This window comes from Notamacropus eugenii, chromosome 3, assembly GCF_028372415.1.
Source record: "Notamacropus eugenii isolate mMacEug1 chromosome 3, mMacEug1.pri_v2, whole genome shotgun sequence".
Lineage (NCBI taxonomy): Eukaryota > Metazoa > Chordata > Mammalia > Diprotodontia > Macropodidae > Notamacropus > Notamacropus eugenii.
In genome coordinates, this window is record NC_092874.1 from 414165574 (window position 1) to 414187042 (window position 21469).

Genomic DNA, 21469 nt, shown 5'->3' on the forward strand with positions numbered 1-21469 from the left:
AAGGCATGGACTGGAGTTCCTTCACCACCCTGACTGCTCACCTTTAAATATTCTCAACATCCTTCCTAAATTATGTAGCCTAGAATGGAACCCAGGACTGCATATGTGGTTTGACAAGGATAGAACAGAAAAGGTTGATCACTTCCTTACTCCCAGACTAAAGCAGCCCAGGTCAGATTTCACTTTTTTGGCTCTCCTATCACTGTTGAGCTTTTCAGTACTCACCAAAATTTCCAGCTCTTTTTCATTAGAACTATGGTCTAATCATACCTCCCTTATCTTATAGTGGCAAAATCAATTTTCTTTAACACAAAGGAAAGACTTTTCACATGTCCTTATTAAATTCTGTCTTACTAGATTCAGCCCAATGTTCTAGCCTGCCCAGTTCTTTTCAGATACTAATCATCATCCGATGAGATAATTATAATTCCCTGCTCTGTATTATTTACAAATTTAATGAGGATACCATGTTATTCAAGGCATTTGCCTCCATTAAGTTTTCCTTGAGTCTTTCCCTTGAATTTCGTACAAAATTGTTTTGAATCTCTCTGCTACACTCATAGATAATCTGCACATGGCTTTATCATCTGACTAGACTGGCTCCTCTTGCCCCCTACATACATACAATGCTCTGCACACAATAGGTATTTCATATGTTTGTTGAACTGAATTAAGCTTAATTCAGAGTTTTCCTTCTCCAAGAAGTATTTCTAGATTAAGAGTATACCTAGAAAATAGTCACAAAATGCTACATACCAAAAGAGGTTTGGTAGAGAATTGAGACATCCAAATCACTCAGAACTATGTCAACCATGATTTTATTTAGTTTTTCACTAAAATGGATGTTTGTCCTATCTCTGCATCCAGAGAAAGAACTGATAAATAGAAGTATGTACAGAATAATTTTACACACATACACCTATTTGTATCAAAGGGTAGCCATCTCTGGGGAGGGAGGAGAGAAAAAGGAAGAAAAAGGAAATGTACATGTTAATTTTCTTGTAGATTTAAAAAGAATAGCAAATTGCACCTAGTAGATTTGCAGCTTCATGTGCAATCATCCTTTTAATTTTACTATGTTGTGGAAATGCCTATTTTATTCCATAAATTAAAAATAAAACTTAATAATAAAAATGAATTCAAACTGAGCCAGGCCATTTTTTACCAAAATTACTTAATGATTGCGCTACGTAAACATAACCCAAGGAAGACCATTTTAGACTGAAACCAAGCACCAAAGCAAAACAAATCTGCAGATTTTGCTTGTGTGGGCCAATGAATCTCCAAACCTAACAGTTTGTTTACTGAATAGTTGAGACTGTTAGTCTTAATTATCGGGGCACTAGCTCTTTAGCTGTGCTTTTAAAGCCATAAATTAACCACAGGAAAAAAGGAGTAAATACAAACATAAATTATTACTCCTTTGATATGCTAATACCTCTTAGTGAAGACTAATGGTTCCTAATACTTATTCAATAACCAGATTATTAGGTAATGGGGAAGGCAGTCAAAATTGCCAAATCTCATTTGTGAATGCGCGTTGTCACTTCACATTAGCTATGCCCTAGAATTTAGCATTTACACACAGACACAGATTAGAGTTCTTCCTCCCCATCACATTTTTTAAGAGACTGCATTGAATCTCCTGTATGCTTTCTCATAATTTTCAGTCTAAATTATAAGTTAGCAGGCTAAGAAAGGTCAGCACCTGGTAGCCAAGCTTCTGGTGCATATGCTCTCAGGGCAAAGTTAGGCAGAGCAAACTCCAAAAGTTCTTCCTGCTTGGGAAAGCCTTGTCCAAGTTCAACCTTTGAGAACCTGGTTTTATCTTTGTGTCATGTGGCAGCATTAGAGTAAAATTTTTGTGGGCTAAATGATCGATTTCTTAAACCTTGGGTTTTCCCCTTGATTTACACTTTGTTCCCTCAGCAGCTTACTATTATGCCAATTTACACATATTCTGATAGAAATTCTTGACTACATGAACTGCTTCTTCAGGGTCTGAAGGTCGATTTCCCTCACACTCCCACCCTCAGCCCCAAACTTGAAGTGATTTTTAGAAACTACTTGAACATTATTGGGTTAAGGAGAAATATAATAGTCTTCTTTTTCATATTCCATGTTAGTAGTCATGGAAAAATATTTGCCCTTAAACTGTACTTCTAGTTTGGATGGCCACTCTTGTCAGATGCATCTTTCTAAAGTGCAAATCTGACCATGTCACCCTTGCCCCCACCCCAATTCACTAAAGTCCAGTGGGTACCTATTACCTCCAAGATCAAATATAAAATCCTCTCTTTAGTATCAAGCCCTTTATAACCTGGCCCTTTCTTATATCTCCCATCTTCTTACACCTTACTCTCATGTCCCTCCATCCCACTTCTCCAAGTACTCAGCAATCCAGTGAGACCTGCAGCTTTTTTGTTCCTTCCACAAGACACACCATCTCCAGACTCAGGGCTGAAAGGCTCTCCCTCCTCCCCTCCACCGTTAAAGTCTTACCTTCTGGAAGAAACATTTCCCAATCCTCCTTAATCTTAATGCCTTCCCTCTGAGACTATTTCCAATTTCCATATGTATCTTGTTTGCACACTGTTGTTTTCTCCTCCATTAGAGAGGGAATCTGTCTTTTGGCTTCCTGTATATCTCCAGTACTTAGCACAGTACCTGACACAAGGTCGCTGGTGTTCATTCTCTAAGAGGACCAAAATGACATCATTATGTTGGGAACAAGGTACAAAGTGCCCCACCGTCAGACCAACACAGGTAGGGTACAAATAGTCCATTTAGACATAATAGATAATTAATAAATGCTTATTGACTTCATGACTCTGAACTTATGGAAGTGACAAAACATGGGTTAGGAAGAATTGAGGATCTAAGGCAACAATTGTCCTATATCTCAGATGTACCTGACTTTCAGCTGTACTTGAATCCAGAATCAACCTACCCTGAGAATCACATTTATTGTGTGCATATCTTTTTACTTAAACATATGCGCGTGTATATGTGTGTCTCTGTGCGCGCGCACGTCCACTGTTTCCACAGACAGAATGTAAGCTCCTTGTAGGGAAGGACTATTTCATTTTGTCTTTGCATCCTTCAGTGCCTAGCACAGAGTAGGTGCTTGATTATACAAAATTATTTTTTCTCCTAGAATGACAGTTGCTAGGGAAGGCTCTCTCAGGTTTCCCCAGTGGACAAAGTGAAGTGCTGTATCTTATTCTAAGAAACATTAAGCTACAGAAGGTGCTTTGTGAATTACCATATCTAAGATAAAACTGCTAAGGTGGTGAATCACAAAGATGTTTATACTGCTTAGGAGTGTGCCAAAAGATCTGAGCTCAGATCCCTTTTCCTGTACCAAGAACTGACCAAAGGAGAGGGACTCATCAGTCAAGTGAGTTCTAAGTTACTTGGCACCTGCAGAATTATTGTCTTGGGGAATCCTCAAGGACTAGTATTTTCTAATCATCTTCTCCCTGAGACATTTGGGAATAAATATGGGAACTATGGAAAAGTCAGCAAAAAATAATTCTTCTCTCCCTATCCCCCAACATAGAAACAGCCCACTGGTCTGCTTTGGTTTCATCCCAGTATCAAAAATATAGCCACTTTAAATAAAATCTTATTTCATTCCAAGTAATATGACCACTTATTTTGAAAGTTTCCAAGAATTAGCCTATACATAGCTAGTATCACTGTCCACAGGACACCAGAAAAACTAAACATCTCAGTCCCATAGGATCTGATTATTTTTTTATAAGCACACAAACAAGAAGGGTCCCTTTAAGAGGAACTAAATGACGAAGAGAAATAAACAAGTTTATTACGTCACCAATCATTTTATCATTAGTGAACAAAGCTGTTTTGAAAAGAATTAGTCAAGTAATTTTTTATACTTCAAAGAGACCTTAGAGTTGATTTATTCTAATGCCCTCATTTTACTTATGAGGAAATGGAAGTTCAGAGAGTTGTGACTAAAAAGCCTTACTCCAAAGTGCCATAGCTCATTCCACTACAGAGTTCTGCCCCTCTTGAACAGAAGTGAGATTTTAATAATTTAAAGAATAAAAAAAAAGCATCTTGATCTAAGGTGGGGGTTTTCAATCCATCCAAGGCAAACGTATATTTCTCAAAAATATATTTCTCAAAAATATATTACTAACTGGTAAAGTTAGGGAGGTGACGGAACTTTTGCCAGAAGGTTTTTCCATTTGAAAAGTCATAGGCTTGGGTCATAGGCTCACAGACATAGATCTAGAAGAGGCCTTAGAAGCAGTCTAGTTCAACCCCTGCAAAATTTGCAACTACTAAATATAACACCCTCCCACTGGGTTACATTAAGGAAATAAATACAGAAAGAATGACTTTTCTAGACTTATAGTTAAGTATAGGATAACTCTAATGTCCACTCTGGTGTCTTATCTTCATTGACCAAGTGAGTGTTATTATTTATTCAATTCCAGCTAGGTGACCAAGCATGGTGCTAAGTGTGCAATGACAAAGATGGAACAGTCCCTGTTCTTAAGAAGCTTACATGCTAGTGAAAGCATACAACATAGACAAAAGTACACACAAAGTTATTTAAGAGTGGTACTATCTACTGCGGGGGTGGGGAGGAATTAAGATAGGTTTTCTGGGATTCTTCTATGTTGTAAGAGTTTAGTGGAGGTGGAAGTCGGGATGGGTGGGGAGATATCAGTTAACAACTCTAATGTAAAAATAAAGGGCTTCAATAAATACTTTTAGAAAATAACTACAAGGTCTTGGAGTAAAGAGAGCTAATTAGGAAATATGGATGAAATCTCAACTTTTGAAGATTTGTCCCAACCCTTTTGCTGTCCTGGATTCAACTGTATTAGATACTACTTCAAATATACAGGCTCTTGGCTAGGACGGATTTTTTTCTTCTCTAAAACTTTCTTGGCACTGGTATTTATTGTAATTGGATTTTACCTGTAGAATATATGATTTCCTATCCTGGAACAGGGCAAAATAAATGACCTCCGAAGATACCACTGAAGGAATTAATCCCCTCTGTATGACAGGTTGTCACCCAGCTTCTGTTTCAACACTTCCACTGATGAGGAATTCAATTGTCCATTTCTGAACATCTCTTTTTGTTAGAATGTTATTTCTTTGAAGTAATTATATCATATCAAAACTGGCTTCCCAACAGCGCCAACCTATTTGCTTTTTCTTTCATTTTGTACAACAGAAAAAAAGTATATCTTTTCCCTTAAGAGGTCCTTTCACATACTGGAAGACAATGAAGGAAGAAAAGAAAGGAAAGTAGGAAGAAAGGAAGGGAAAAAGGAAAGAAAGGAAGGAACGAGTTTAGTGTTTATTGATTGAAAGAAAAAAACTTTTATTAAGTATTTGTTATGTTTCAGGCACTACGCTAAGAGAAGATTACATTCTAGTGAGGGAAGAAAACACATAAAGGGGAAAAAGGGGGTGAGAAGAGTTCATGTGACATTATGGTTAGAAAATGATTGGGAAGTGCCAAGGAAGTTTGATTCTGGGCAAGATAAGAAGTTCACCTAGCAGAGCCCCCCAAAAGAGTCCAAATTCTGAGCAAAGTGGGATAAGAGGGATGACATGAGTTCAAGTGGCATGGTTTGGAAATAACCCATTATCATCACCTGCATCTTCTCCTCTTTGTCTTGTTTCTTAACTCACCATTTAGTCAGGAAGACTAATTGTTAACTGGTCAAACAACCTAAGATGTTACAAAGCAGCACAGGAAGAACTAATTATCATAATGCCAACAAAATACAAGAGTGCTGGTGAGTTAGAGACTAATGGAATAGGTGAAGTTAGGTGTGGTTCATAATAATTTTTTAAAAAAGGATTCTTTTCTTGCAAAAGAAACACCTACTCTCCTTTAAGGTTAGAGGCATATAGGACACCAACAACTCACTTATTGGGGAATTCCATGGCACTTTGTTATACCATTTTATAGGATCTGGTAACTTTGAGGCCTTCACTAAAACTTACAGAATAAATCATGAAAACAATGATTACTGATATGAACAGCCTGAAAAGTCTCCCTAAAATGGCAAACTACAGGAGAGGGAAAATTTTAGATCATGATGGAAGAAGCAATTGAAATGGAAGATTGGTAAGATTAAATAAAAGTAATACTGAAGACAATATTGTACATTATTCAAAGTGCTGAAAGTCAGAAAAAATGAAACATGACCTGGGTGAAATGTTGTAATTAAAAAAAAAAAAAAAGACCAAAGAAGGAAGAGAATGGAAGACTGAAAATTGAAATTGACCAAAATAAAAGAAAATGGAAAGGAATGAACTAAACATGCAAAAAAGATTCATTTAAAAATTAGTAAGAGCAAGGTTATCCCCATAAGAGCAAAATATAAAAAAACTAAATGAATATGTAACATACAATTTTATTAAGATATTAAGCACCAGTGAGTAAAGTATTTTAGTGCTGTGGTAGGAGCTGGAAACACAAAAGTGAAAAAATCCCTGTCCTCCAAAGGCTTAAAATCTGGGGTTGCAGAGAAGTGTAGAGTGGTGGGGAGGATGGAGTAGTCCATAGAGATAAACAAACAAATACCAAGAAATACAGGAATTTCAAAAGGGAAATAACAGAACCCCTGGAGGGCAGATCAGGAAAGACCTTGTAGAGAAGGAGGTAGTTGTGGTGTGCTCTAAAGGAAGTTGGGGTGGGGGCATTGAGGCAAAGATGAGGAGGGTGGAGTGTACTCCAGACATGGAGAAGTAACCCTGTTTGACAAGTGTCTGTAATGGAAAACAATGACCTAAGACTGAATAGGTAGGTGGGAAGTAGGTTGTGGAGAGCCACAATACTACAGATTTCCAATGAACTACGACACAATAATAAGATTACATTATAATCAATCAATAAACATTTATTAAACACCTACTAGATGGCAGGCATTGTTCTAAGTGCTGGGCAGGCATTGTTCTAAGTGCTGGACAGGCATAGCTTATGATGTATTCGATATTCTTTCAAATTTCGTAAATAACAAATGGTTATTAACCACTTAGTATATACAAAGGTCAGTTACTGGGTATAAAAAGAAAAAAATCAAATTTCCTATCTTTGTGGAACATATTCCACAGTTCACAAAAGAATGTATTATCAAGTTTGCTCATTATAATGATTCTTAAGAAAATCTGACAAATTTTTTTTTTATTTTACTCCACTCACTTTAGTGTTCACAAGTTGAAGAAAAGAATGACTCAATGAGCACCTACTATGTTCCAGGGACTGTGCTGGATGGTGTAGAATAAAAACGAAAAAAGAAAAGGCTTGTTGACTTTGACTTGCAACCGTTCCTGCTCTCAGGGCGTTTGCATTTTAGGGAGATAACGTACATAAAAAAGTGTATACATGGAATATATGCAAAATAAATCCAAGGAACTTTAAGGTGGGATGGGTCAAAGCTGGGAGAATCAGGAAAAAATTCTTGCAGAAGGTGAGGCATGAGAAAAACTGGGATTTTAAGAATCCTAAAGCACATTAATAAATACTTGCCAATTGATTATCTTAGAAGATATGCTTATGGTCTGGAACATGATCTGCTTGGCCTTAGTAAAATAATTTTGCTTCTCTGACCCCCAATTTCTTCATTAGTAAAATGAGAATTGGATTAGCTGACCCCTGAAGGCCCTAAATCTGTGATTGTTTCTTCTGACAATGAAGAATAAATCCGCTCTAAATATGAAGAAAGACTCAGAAGAAACTTGTGAATGCCAGAACTGCCAGGGGCAGAGGATGGTCAAAATTTACTCCAAATCTCCATATGCATTTCTCATTGCATTCTAGTCTGTTCTCCCTTGCACAATCATTGGAAAATCCAGAATGTTCTCTTAAGAGAAGCTTATGTAATGTCAGTGAAGTGTTTTAAGTACTGCATGAGCGGCAAAGGGCCCAACTTCTCAAGTCACATTTTTTAATGTGGGGATGAGCCTCTTATATTCTTCACATCGAGCACTACCTAAATTTAGTATTCCCGAATTTAATGTAGTAAAGAAAATGTATTTAAAACAGCATCTTCTTTTTTAACAATAACTCTTATGTAACTAAATGTCAGAAAGAAAAGGGGAAAACAACACAAAAACAACACAGCTAATTCAATCAATAAACACTGGATCTTTGGAAAGAATGAAAGCATATTACCCAACAAGCTGACCCTGTAACCACAAAGCAAACAAGTGTGGCTTTGAAACACTCAATCAGTTATTATAATTATTATTGTTATAAATAACGATGATTATTACTAAAATCATTCACATTATTATGACTTTCATGTACCCCCTTTTCAAAGAAAAGTTAAACTTTTGCAGGTCTATTTTTTCATTATCAAATAATCATAGACTTTTTACATATACCCTAACATTAAAAACATAAATCTACAATCTTCTACTTTTATCAACCTGAAAATAGTGTAATTTGAGTTCCAAAATGTCAGACTTGAGCAAAATTAAACTCATCCCAAGAACTCATTTACAATCTTTCAACAGTGTAGATTAAACTAGTGAATCCCTTCAAACATCCAGTCTGACCTCACCTCTCCGGAACTGTTTACTCACTTGAAAAATCAGTTTACACAGGGTGATCTCCCAGGTCCCATCTGGCTGACATCCCACATGTTTCTCTCTTGCTAATTACTTCATGAAACTGACCAGTTGTTTTATTTCACCAAATTCACCAGCTGTTTTAGCATTTACACAGACACAACCTGCTATACTGCACAGATACCCACCACTTTCATGGTATAGAAAAAAATTAAGTAACTATTCTGGCAAAATAAAAGCCTCCAGGAGCAACTTACAGAGCAGAAATTCTAGAATAGCAGTCCTCAAACTTTCTGTAGTCAGAATGTCTTTACATTAAAAAAAAAATTGAGGATCCTCCCCCCTCCAGCAGCTTTGCATCTATTAATAGTGTATTAAAAATTAAAAAGCCTTAGTGTCATTATAAAAATGGGTTTGATTTCATGATCCAACCAGAAATGGTTTCAGGTATCCTTGAAGGTCCCCAGACCACACTTTAAGGATTGCTGCTTTACAAAATAGACACTGTACTAAATGGCTATTCCAGAAAATATTCCTGATTCCCCAACTGTTACAATAGGTATTCTGAAAACAATGCTTCTTAATATCCAAATGTTTCCTGAACATCTCATAAATATATTTTATTAGTCTGCTTTGCTACTAATTCAATAAAGCTCAGCAAAAGCAGAATATAGAAATTAAACTGTAAAACTCCATAAAGATGACCTTGAACTGTGGTAGGTTGTTTCTCTTATTCCTTTTTTTTTTTTTTTAATGGTTCACCTTGTTCTTAAGCAAGAATCTTTCTAGGTATTTCCACTAAAGAAGTCACGTCATTTACCTTAATGAAATTTTTATAAACTGTCCAATTTCAAAATAATTGAAAACTAGAAACTTTTTAAAGCAAAAAATAGAACACAAAATAATTTTCTTAATGTTTACACTACAATACAATAATCAAATTCACGTCAACTAGTTATAAATTTCCTAAATTTAAGTACGTTTTTTGCCTGATTTTTGCTATCTCTACAAAAAGAAACATCCTCCAGCATTCTCCATCCATATAGATTTGTAGCTGGGAAAAATCAAGTCAATCAGTTCTCCCTATGGTGCAGAAAAACAAGAGTTAACTGATTTTCTTTTTAAACTTTCTATTCCACAGTTGAAATCTCAAGTAGAAAGAATTCCCCCCAAACCTACAGCAGTCCCTATCTTCTTTTCTTAATTAGCAAAGCAACTAGTGAAGAACGTTATTTTTTTTTAAGATAATGACTAAAATGACCTTATCTTCATTCCCACCATCTGCCAAAATTCAATACCTTGTCTATCTTTATAAAGTGCTGATAATTTAGACAAGGAATGGGTTGTTTCTACCTACAAGTAAAGGATTCCTTTCAGCAATTTTATTTGGTTAAGTTGACCTTTAATACATGCGAATGAGGTCATCCCAACAAAACCACTGGTTAAAAAGTTAGCCCCCCTGTTTAAATCATAAACAATCCCGTGTTTTCTTCATCTGTATTTATTGAATCTTTTAAAACAAATAGGCTCACACCCTCAAAAGAGAGAGGGCAGAAAGAGTGAATATGAGTTAGGAACAACTCTTATTTTCCTATCAAACCAACTCCAACATATAAATCAGACAATTACAGTTGGGGATCTGATTGGGGTTGGGCAGGCCGGAATCTACCAACACTGGTAATTAATAACACTCCAGAAGCATTTCCAAATGGTTGCTATATTACATCTTGTATTTGTTGCCATTTAGATATCAAAAACATTATTATTTGCTTGACTAATGGGGTCCCTCCTACCATAGACCAGGCTTCTCATTTATCTGAAGGTTAAAATGATTGTTGCAACTCATTCCTATTACATCAAGACATATTAAAACAGCAAATTTAAAGATAATTCTGTCTTGTTTGCCTATTTAATTTTAGTGTGCTCATTAAAAAGAATTTCCCACTTTTTTTCTTTATTTGGATTTGTCCAATCAAAGGGAATTATGTAAACACATAAGAGTACTGAAAAAAAATTCTTCTTAACATTCCTGAGCTCCAAAATTATTTGATTTGCTTTGCTGTTTCACTTTTTCCTGGCAAAAAGGAAAAGGAAAACTTCTGTCTCTGAAAACCCTTTTGAAAGACTGGGACAACGGCAGCAGCATATGGACCCTGGTGAGTCAGTGGGGGCAGTTGCAGAGAGAAAGAGATCTGCTGTCCCCCATTCCCCCATGTTCAAGTCCAGTTGCTAGTGTGCAAAATGGGCTGAAAGCACGGGCCCATTCCATAAGCAGGTGCACTCCCAATCCCCACCCACTCATTCCATTTCCAATACTCATAGCACATTTGCCCTCATCCAAGTGATTTCAGAAGTTCTAAGAGCACTGTGGTGGGGCTGTGGTCCAAGAAGACATCTTAGGAGGAACAGTGATTGAAACTGCTACTATTAGTGACTATAATCGTTATTAATTAGATTTGTTCAGGTAGAGCAGGTGTAAAACAGGTGAAAGCATAAAATTAAGCTAGACAGAAGTCAAGGATGCAAGTTCCACATAAAGCTAGCAAGCCATAGTAGTGAGCTGAGAATTTTGAAGTTAGAAGAAAGGGGATTACTTCCCTGGCATCCATTAATCTTGGTACCACTGATTCTGGGTTTTCCCTCAAGTGCCCAAAGGTTGTTTCCATGGCCAAGAACTGGGGAGGGGCGGGAGGGATGGGAATGCAGGGGGAACGGTCGCTAGGCAAGGAGAATAAAACACCCAGAACAATTTACATGTAGAGTGCAATTAGTAAATGTTTGCTACTGACTACGACGAGGATAATTAGGTTTGGGCCGGGCTGTCTAAAGCTCATTTAGAGAGAAAGCAGCCCAACAAACTGTACTTAGACTCAGGCCTGACACTGTTACCTGGGAAACGACCCCAGCCTACAAAGTACACAAATACGCACCAAAGTCACCCCCGCTTGGCCCTTTGGACACGTCTTGGTGTTAAGTTAGGGTGGGTACAAGGTGTATCCCCATTCACATACATACACACACACACACAAACACACACGCCCCAGTCAGGGCAAGGAGGGCACCCGCCAGTGTATGCGTGCCTTGCACGGCCGGAGGTGGGGGGGCAATCAAAACTCTAAGCAAGCGAATTAAGAATACACTGAGTTGCGAGCTGGCTCACCCAGCTCCCTCGGCTTACCCGCTCGGGGGTTTGGCCCCGGAGGCCGGCAGGCTGTCCATGGGTCCTCTGGGACGGGGAGGCGCTGCTCTGTTTGCAGCTGCGGCAGCCGCCGAGCGCCCAGACCCCGAGGTGCAGCCCGCCCGCTGCGGCCCGGGCAGAGTCAGGGGCGCTCCCTCCTCCTCCTCCTCCTCCTCCTCCTCCTTCTCCTCCTCCTCCTCCGGCTGCAGCCGCAGCCAAAGCCAACGCCAAAGTCAACGCCAACGCCGCCGCCTCCCTCCGCCTCCTCCTTCATTCACTTTTTCCTAGCTGACCCATCGTCCTGCCACGCGGGGGCTAGAGGAGGACGTGGGCGAAGAGGACAAGAAAAAAAGAGAGAGAGAGAGAGAAAGGAAAGAAGCCGCGGCTAGAGCCCAGCCCGCCGGGGAGGGGTCGCTACCCCAGCGCAGGGGGAGGGGCTCTGAAGCCCTGGCAGCCGGGTGGCGGGCGTGCAAGGTGCTTCCAATTGTGGGAACACTTTCTAAGCTCCCGTAGGGGCACGGAGCGGAGAGGGAAGTGCCAGAGACGAACGCAGTCCCAGACTCCCCCCCACGCACCTTCTCCCTCTACCCCCATGCCTCTTACTGCTACCCCTCATCCCACCCCCCAGAAAATTACTGCTCTCTGCGTAAGCCAATTACTGCCATACCACCTTTATGACAATTACCGTTCTCCCCTAAAGACAGGGCTTTGCGCGCCCCCACGATAATCATTCTCCCCGCAACAATTATTGCTTTTGCGTTCCCACTTTGACAACTACTGCTCTCCCCACTCCAATTATTGCTTTGCCCACCCCCTCCAACCCCCTCCACTTTGCCATTTGCTGCTTTCCATTCTTCCCCCCTTCCTCCTCCACACATCTCCAGGGGCAGCCCTAGAGGGTAAATGCTGCGGTCCCAAACCTCCCCCCCACCCCCACACATTCCATCACCCCCAATCTGTACCGTTTTAGCTCACTCGGGCCCTACCCAATCCCAGGGGCCCACCTACACCACCCCCACTCCACGCAAAAGGCACCTGAGTTTGCCCCGGGAGGAGGAGGGCAGACCTCGGCTCCCGGAGATTCTCCACCTGTTCGTTTCCTGCTCTTCTTTCTCCCCCAGCCTCTCCTTCCTTCTCCCGCAAAACTTAGGCGGCGGCAAGTGGAGCGGGGCAATCAGGGCGGCCGGAGAAGAGCAGTTCGGCCATTTGATCCATGTGACTGCCACCAAGCAGGTCTACATAAACAGACCGGCTCTAACTCTCCTTGTGGCGGGGAGGGACTGAGGACAACCTGCCGTGGCACCTTTAAATCATTAACCCGTAGGGACTCACACGTGCACGTAAGGAAAGAGAGGAAACATGGCTTCAGATGCGGGGTATTTAGTAGACTAGGTGCATGGGATTGCAGTCAGGAGCATCAGGGTTCTATCCCGAAAGAGCAAAGAGTCTCCCAGAAGTAGAGGCAAAGGGAGACAGAAAGCCCCGAGACAAGGGGGTAGGGTGTATAAGGGACTGCTTAAACTTGGACCATAGGCAGGAGAAGGACTTAAGTTTTTGCATCTGCCACGTTCCTAAGACTTTGACACTGAATCTCCCAGCCCAGGGAAAATCCTTTGCGTTTGGGGGGAGGGGGGAGAGAAGAGTTTTTAGTGGAGACTACTGGAAAATTCTGCTACTAGCCTCTGTTTCTACACCTAGCTGAGCCTTAAGGTAACTATCTCACACACAGGGGGCATACCTCATTTAGGGCTGTCTCAGCCCCTGACACATCAGATCATACCATCCAATAAGTGTCATGACCGCACTAAGGGAAGAGACGGTGGAGTACAGGGCAAAGCCAAACAAACGAATGCTTAGTACAGCATACAGACTTATGCAGCTCGTGGGATATTGATGTGTAAGAAGCAGTCAGCTTGGGAAATTGGCATGTTTCAACATTCCAGGCTCACAAAATTCCCTCTTCTCCTGCCTGGCCTCCAGCCAGGGCAGTTTTGCAGAAAGCTTTTTTTTTTTTTTTTTAAAGCTTTTGCAATCCAGATAGTACTTTCTACCTGCTGTGCATCCCAAATATGCAGACCCTCACATAGAGGAATTTTCCAAAAGAGAAGGAAGAATGACACAGACAAGGTTAGTGCTCAGCCTGAGACCCAAACCCTGGAACCAAGAGTATGCTGGCAAATATTTAACAATGGATGGCAAAGGGGGAAAAATGAACCCACAACACACTTTTAAGTCTAATCGCCATTATTAATATTTTATCTATCACATTAAGTCTGAACAATGAACAAACCAAACCCTGATTTATAACACTTGTCAACACTGAAAGTTCAAGAATCTGCTCACACAAATGGCCCCACGGAACCAACACAAATATAAAAATGCATGAACCATAGGAACACAGTGGGAAGACAGAAAGGTGATGAAAACCTGGAGGGAAATAGCAATATGAAAAGTCTCACCTAGATTATTCAGAACTTACCTGAATAAATGGATAAAAATATTTCTCCAAGCACAGATTAGGGCAAATAAAATATGTAGGCTTCTTTTTTGTTAGAGGTTCTTAACCTAGGGTCTATGAACTTTATGTATATATATATATATATATATATATATATATATATATATATATATATATATACACATATATATACATACATACATAGAAAATGTCCAATGTAATTGCTTTCTTTTGTACTCCCATGTATTTTATTCATTTAAAAGGATTATTCTGATAAAGAATCCATCAACTTCACTAAACTGGCACAGAAAAGTTAACAACTTTTGATTTTAAATGTACCGTTTCTCACCTATTTAATGATTATTCCACATTTCAAATTTGCCTGCCTTGCAAACTCAGGGAAGGTATTCTTTTAGAGACAAATAATGATAGTATGACTTTAAGATTTAATCTTCACAACAACACTAGAAGTAGATATTCTTATCTTCATCGTATAGATGATGAAATTGAGACAGAAAAAAATAAGTGACAACTAGATTCACATAGCTATTAGGTATTTGAAGTAGAATTCAATTCAGATTTTTCTTTACTGTGAGGTCAGTTATCTTTCCATTACACCATGACCAAAAAAAAAAAAAAATGTCCTTTTCAGATACACAGCTCTATTCTGTCTTCTCTTTCCCCCCACTTTCAATATTAGACTTGGAGAAATAGAGAATTAACTTCTTGGTGGACTTAACAAAATATGACAGTGAATAGAATGAACACATTTTATAGCCATGTTAAATTGGTTGAAAACTCAGCTTGCTTTGGAGTGGGGAAGGGAGAGGGAGGGTGAGAAAGGGAGAAAGTCTAATTGGCAGAAATGTGTAAGGTTGCTTCCCTTCCTGCTTCCTATGGTAAGGAGATATATCTATTCAGAGGAAACACAAATCTATGTTTCTAGCCATACCATCTCTCCTAAACTCCAGACCTGTGTCCAATTATCTACTGGGCATTTCCATTTGGGTACTTGGTTGGCAATTCATACTCAATATTTTAAGAAGAGTTCCAGATAAAAATCATTTTCCTCTTAAAAATCTATTTCCCCTTCTGACTTTCTACTCCACAGCAGCACCACTCTGCTAGTCTGGAAAAAGTCATCTTTTTCTCTTTTCTTTCCACTACTCTTTGTTCTCCTTCCCCATCTGATTCATTAAGTCCTGCAGAATCTTACTCCCCAAAGTTGCTTCCTAGTCCCATTGCCACCATGCTAGACCAGTCCTTACCTCCCTATTGCCAGTCTCTTAATTTTAAAAGAACCTTCAACCTCTCTAGCCCTTATTGAACCCATGCTTCCCCAATGCTAGACTGATTTTCTTAATTCATGTACTTTTTCCATGTTACTCCCTAGTTCAGAAATCTCTGTTGGCTCAGCTTTGCCTACCAAATAAAGTCTACATTCCTTGGCCTGGTATCTGAAGTCATCCACCATCTTGCCCCAACCTACCTTTCCAGTCTTATTTCAAACTATCTCCTCTCATCTACTAAACAGCACCATCAAACTGAACTACTGGTTGGTTTCCACATAATCCCATGCTGTCTTGCCTCCTTACCTTTGCTTACACCACTCCCGGTATCTGGAATGCATGAAGAGAGCTGTAATATAGCCACAAGAGCGCTGGATATGAAATTACGCAAAGGATGAGTTTGGATCAAGGTTCTGCTACTTGCTACCTGTGTGATGTTGGAGAAGTCATTTCACTTTTTTAAGGCCTTAGTCTCTTCACCTGTAAAATGAGGGGGTTGGACCAGAAAATAGCCCTTCCAGTTCTTAAGCAATGATCCTATGATCTTTTCTGCCCCACCCCCCAAGTCTACCTGTTGAAATCCTATCTATCATCTACCCATCTTTCAAGAGTCAGCTCAAATGCCACCTCCTCCACTTACCCTTTCCTCGAAACACTCCTCCCCTCCCATCTTTCTCTCTCTCTCTTTCTCTCTCTCTCTCTCTCTGTCTCTCATCCTCTCTGTTTCTCTATTCTCTCTTCCCTCTCTCATTTTCTTTTAATCACTTTTATCATACTTTATATTATTTGTACATATTTCTTATACTTTACATTAGATAATAAGCTTCTTGAAAGCAGAGATGGTATCTCATTTATTGTATCTCCCTCAGCATCTAGCACAATACCTTGCACGTAGTAAGAGCTGAATAATATTTGCCAAATAGTGACCCTGCTCCTTTTACTACTAGAGCCATTATGCATTCTACACATAGACTGCCCATTGAAACAAATATGATAGTATAGAATACTTTATGCCAGAATATTTAGGGTATGGAGAGAGCTCTTGTGGATGAAGAGATAGCCTGGAGTCCAGAAGTCGTGCCTAGGACAGATCCAGGCTGTTTGGCCCTGGCTAAGTCACTTATACCCTCAGTATCCTCAGACAGTTCTCTAAACCTGTAGATTGCAGAGAAGGTGCTGACCTGTACTGGTGAGGAAGTTTTGTATTTGTTTCCTGTACCAATAAAATGACAGTTTCCATTTGAAAACAGGTGCATATATTAGAATACACCCTCCTCAAATATATGAACCTGCTTCCATAAATGAACAGTATTGTCACATAGCTATATACCATTTGCTTTTTCTGAATTAGCCATAGTTAGTAGCTATGGCTAGCACAACTTCTGAGATAACTGTGTGACCAGGACCTGGAAGGAAGTGGTTAATTGCTAAGAATACATTCTCCTTCCTTTAAATCTACAGGGACTAAGTATCTGAAGGAATAGGAGCTGTCATTGGTGCTGAGAATGGGAGGGGGAAGCAACTTTTGGAAAATTCCTTTGCCCAGTCTCATCCTTCTCCCTCTCATTCCCCCTTATCAGTTCTCTGAATCAGCTTGGATCAGTTTTCCTTCTTGGCAGCAGGAACTGTCTGTACTACAGCTCCCTGTCGTTGCTCCATTCCAGCTGCCCTGCCCCCTCTCCTTCCATCCACCCATTGGGCCCTCCCCAGAAAGGGCATGCAGAAGGGCAGGATTTCAGGGAGGTGCCACACATGGAGTAGTATAAAGGAGAGAGAATTATAAGTAGCCACAATGGCGTAAGAGTCTAGTGGGAGAGAAAAAGCAATCTGGAACAACATTCAGGGAGTTTCCTTATCACTTACTTTCCAGGGCTGCTGCTGCCTATTGCTCCAGAAACGAAGAAGTCAGGATTAGTGCCTCCCTATATAACCCTTGTCTGGAAACAAAGTAAACCTCACTTTTAACTATGTCAGTATTTATCAGAAAGAATGGGATTGAGGAGTATATACCAATTGTAATCTGATAACTTTTGCTAGTGATACTGTAATGCAAGAATAGGAACGTATTGGGCTGCTCTGATGTAAGATGTTCTGAAAGGGTCCAGAAATCTCTCTCTTGCTGGGCTTCTGCAGCACCTGAACTAAATTCTTACTGTTCTCATTCCTTTGAGCTAAGACTTTAGATTTGTTTGGTTTAGTCATTTTCAGTTGTGTTCAACTGTTTGTAACCCCTTTTGGGAGTTTTCTTGGCAGAGATACTGGAGTGGTTTGCCATCTCCTTTTCCACCTCATTTTACATGAGGAAGCTTAGGCAAACAGGATTGAGTGACTGGCCCAGGGCCACACAGTTACTCAGTGTCTAAAGGCCCATCACTCTATCTACTGTGCCATCTAGTAGCCTAAGTCTATAGAAGCAAAAATGAAAGTGTATCACAGAGGAGAGGAACATATTAACATATTAACCTTAGGCACAGAGCATCAAAAATTTTTTCTGACAGTAGCCCTTCAGAACTGTGGTTCTGGGAGGACTTGGGAGTGCTTGGGAAAAGGCCAAGAAAGGAGGGGTGGGGTGGGGGGAGTGAAGGATTACTGAGATCATTATAACAAACTTCACCTGCTTCCAGATTTTGTCTATTGTAAACCCTGCAAATGTAGCATCTTGAGAGCATGCCATGAGCTTTCTGTTACACGTATTATTGGTCAGACTTTTTTTTTTTTTTTTTTTACTATTCATTCATCATTCACTGTATACCTAGCACCATGCCAGGTACAGAGAAGGATATAAGAATGCAAGGGATGTCACAGAAACACTTGTCTTTAAGACATTTACAGACTAATTAGGGAGGTAAGACAGACAGATATGAAACTCCTAGAGATATAAATACCTACATGGTGAAGTCATTATGTTCAAAGACAGATTACTCAAGTGCTGGGTAAATGCAAAACATTTGGAAAGAAAGAGGGCAGGAGATACAAGGACAGGGAAAAAATGTGTTCCCTGCTCTTAAGAGCTCAGGGAAGAGAAGGTGGTACTACAGGAAGTAATAATAATGACAAGAGAGAAGTATAACCTGGGTGGAGAGGAGTGTTTCCTTAGTTATGGCCCCCAGAATTCCATTTTAACTGGATGGGTTCTTCTGCCACCTCCTACCTATACCCCTCCTATCACTGATCTTTCCTCAGGCCATTCTGGATTTGACAATGACAGACTGAAGAAGAAAACTTGGAGAAGTCCCAAAGATAATTAAAGGGTTTGGGGAAAAAAATAGTATGTCTAACAAAAGATGAAAGGAATTTGGATTTTATAATTTAGAGAAAGTGGAAGAGTAATGTCATAGAAATTTTGTAAAGTATTCTCTCACAGTTGTCAATGGCGCAACTCTTTTTTAAGCCCCCTAAGGACTGAATACAAGGAAGTAAATTTAAACTGTAACATGTAGAGTCTGGACTTGATATAAAGATTTCCTGATAATGAAGCTGAATTTCTGGAGCATGGGTAAAGTAAATAAGGCAGAAGATGGAGGGTGAAATTATCCTTTCTGGAATGGTCAGCCTCTCCCTAGTGCCTGGTGACACCATACACATAGTAGCCACCTATTAATATTTCTTAAATGAGTAATCAAAGGAATGCCTTAGGCAAAGGAAAGAGACTAAATGATCAATTCAAGTTGTTTCTAGCCCCTTAATTCAATAATTTTATTTTAGCAGAGTGTATTTTGATAGAGACAAATATCAAGATATTTTTCTTAAGGAAAAAAAATACAATTAGCACTTTTCAACTTTACTGTATCATCTCATTTGAGGCTCATAACAGTCCTGGATGATAGATTTTACTATCTCCAATTTATAGATAAGTAAACTGAGACTGTGAATTGCCTATAGTTATATAGTTAGGGTTAAGGCAGGATTTGAACCTACATTGTTTTAATTCAAATTCTAGCACTCTATTATGACATACTTCCTCATCCCTAGAATATTTTCACCTGAGGTAATACACAGCTCTGTGCACAGAGCTTATGTAAAATAATACAATTTATTATTTTCAAATTAGTTCTCAATTCTTCTTTCTGTGAAGGACTGACCCTAGGTGAAATTATGATATAAGCAAGGTTTATCTTCAATGCTTCTCATTTCCCATCCTTTTCAAGACTCAGGAGCATCCCTCTACCTCCAGGTGCTCAGTGACCTTGGACAAGTCACTTAACTTTTCTTGACCTCAATTTTCTTATTTATAAAACGAGGGAGCTGGATATCAGTTCTCAGTTCTGTGCCCACAGTAAAAACTTGATTTTGTAATCATTTATACTAATATATATGTGAATGATATCTTAAAATGTTGATATTCTTAAAAGCATTTTCACTTTAACAACAATCACAGCCTTAAGCTACAGTGATGACACTGTGCCAAATGGAGGCTTTCTGGCAACCATCAAAGTAAAATATTTTATTGGGTGTAGGTGGGGTAGAGTATAGAGCTACTTCTGAAATCATCCCACTAACCTCCCAATTCAGCATATCATCGAATAATTGATGTTCTACAGGTGGGGAGACAGAAAAACCAAATCATTCTTACTTGGAGGAACTTATATTCTATGGAGGAGGTAACTAAGCACATAAAAGTAAAAACAACATTCATTCCCATTATCAGAAGTACTTATTCGTATCTTACAGAGATGTCCATCTCATGAACTTAGGATAATAAGGCTTCCCACCCACAGAAGGATTATGTAATGCTGGTTTGGGATTTCTTTCAGCATTCTCAAGGAATCTGATCACCTCCAGAACATTCATCCAAAGACTTGACCCCAAAGGCCATTGCTGACTTTGTCAGTACATGTGCATTTTTCTTCTACTAATAGTTTTGGGCTTCGAGAACTAACCTGACTTGAAGACAGCTGATATTTTGAGAAAATGTTGAAGTGTTCACTTCCATTCAAACTATTCTTCTTCCCCATACTCTGGCATTGTGTTTGCTTGCCACATACAGTAAACTCCCGGTTACCTGGCATGGTGGGAAGCGCATGTTCTCTTTAATCAAATAGAGGAGGCCCTGCCAGTTCGTAGGCAGATATTAAGGCTTTGTGGTGCCAGCCTAGGCTCTTTTCCTAAGATCATATTATTAGTGTATTTTGTAACCTTCCTTTGCAAAGAGGGATGTGGGTGGTAAGCAGTCTATACCATCAAGTTCTGGCACTCTATATACTTCCTAAGACAATAAGAAGGTATTGGAAGACAGAAAGACTATGCACCCCTCCTATATCCCAATCCCTTAAATCTCCCCATTAATTCCATTATGACTGATTTTTTTTTTCAAAAGCAAGTCCTTTAATATATTTACATGATTGCTCATGTATAGCCTATATAGGACTGCTGGCTGTCTTAGGGAGGGAGGGATGGAAGAGAGGGAAGGAGAAAAAATTTGGAACACAAAATCTTACAAAAAATGAATGTTGAAAGCTATCTTTACATGTAATTGGAAAAAATAAAAAGCTATTAAGTGAGGAAAAGTAAAATTAGAAAGGAGGCTTCAAAAAAAATAGAGATACCAGGGGAAAAATAATCTTTTCATATCAGTTCTGACCAGTCATGTCTTTGGAATGGGTGATTTTGACTTACCCTGTGGAAAAATTCCACCAAAGCAGATTACCTATACTTTTGCAATTTAAAAGTCAAAGAAAGCTGCCTAGAGGTTCTGATAGGATAAGTGACTTACCTAGGGCGACATGAGCTAGTACAGTATGTTGGAGCTAGGATTTGTGACTTCAAATCTGCCTTTCTATATCTTATGACTTTACCGCTTCAAGGTATCATTTTTAAAAAATGTAATCTAGTCATCAGGGCTTTTGCTTTGTTTTGAGATTAGGTTACCTTCCTTTGCCCAGACTGGAAGTGCAGTGGTCATTCATGCTCCAGTCCCACTGCTGATGGAAACATGGAAACTTTGACCTGCTCTGTTTTTGACCTGGATGA

General features: G+C 39.5%; 1 protein-coding gene across 12 annotated transcripts in view; it reads right to left on the reverse strand.

The window, feature by feature from the left end:
* The window catches only part of COBL (cordon-bleu WH2 repeat protein), a 346611-nt gene extending 333549 nt beyond the window's left edge, over positions 1-13062 (reverse strand). For 6 of the 12 annotated variants that reach the window (XM_072598183.1, XM_072598186.1, XM_072598175.1 and 3 more), the window contains exons 1-2: positions 12788-13028; positions 11753-12067 (exon numbers count right to left, since the gene is read on the reverse strand). In XM_072598183.1, coding sequence (XP_072454284.1) covers positions 11753-11793 — 41 coding nt within the window. In that variant the 5' untranslated portion in view covers positions 11794-12067; positions 12788-13028. Of the gene's footprint in view, positions 1-2502; positions 2696-11752; positions 12068-12787 lie in introns of those variants that run through there. The other 6 variants (XM_072598174.1, XM_072598187.1, XM_072598176.1 and 3 more) reach the window with 6 other exon arrangements.
* Positions 13063-21469: the final 8407 nt, after the last annotated feature.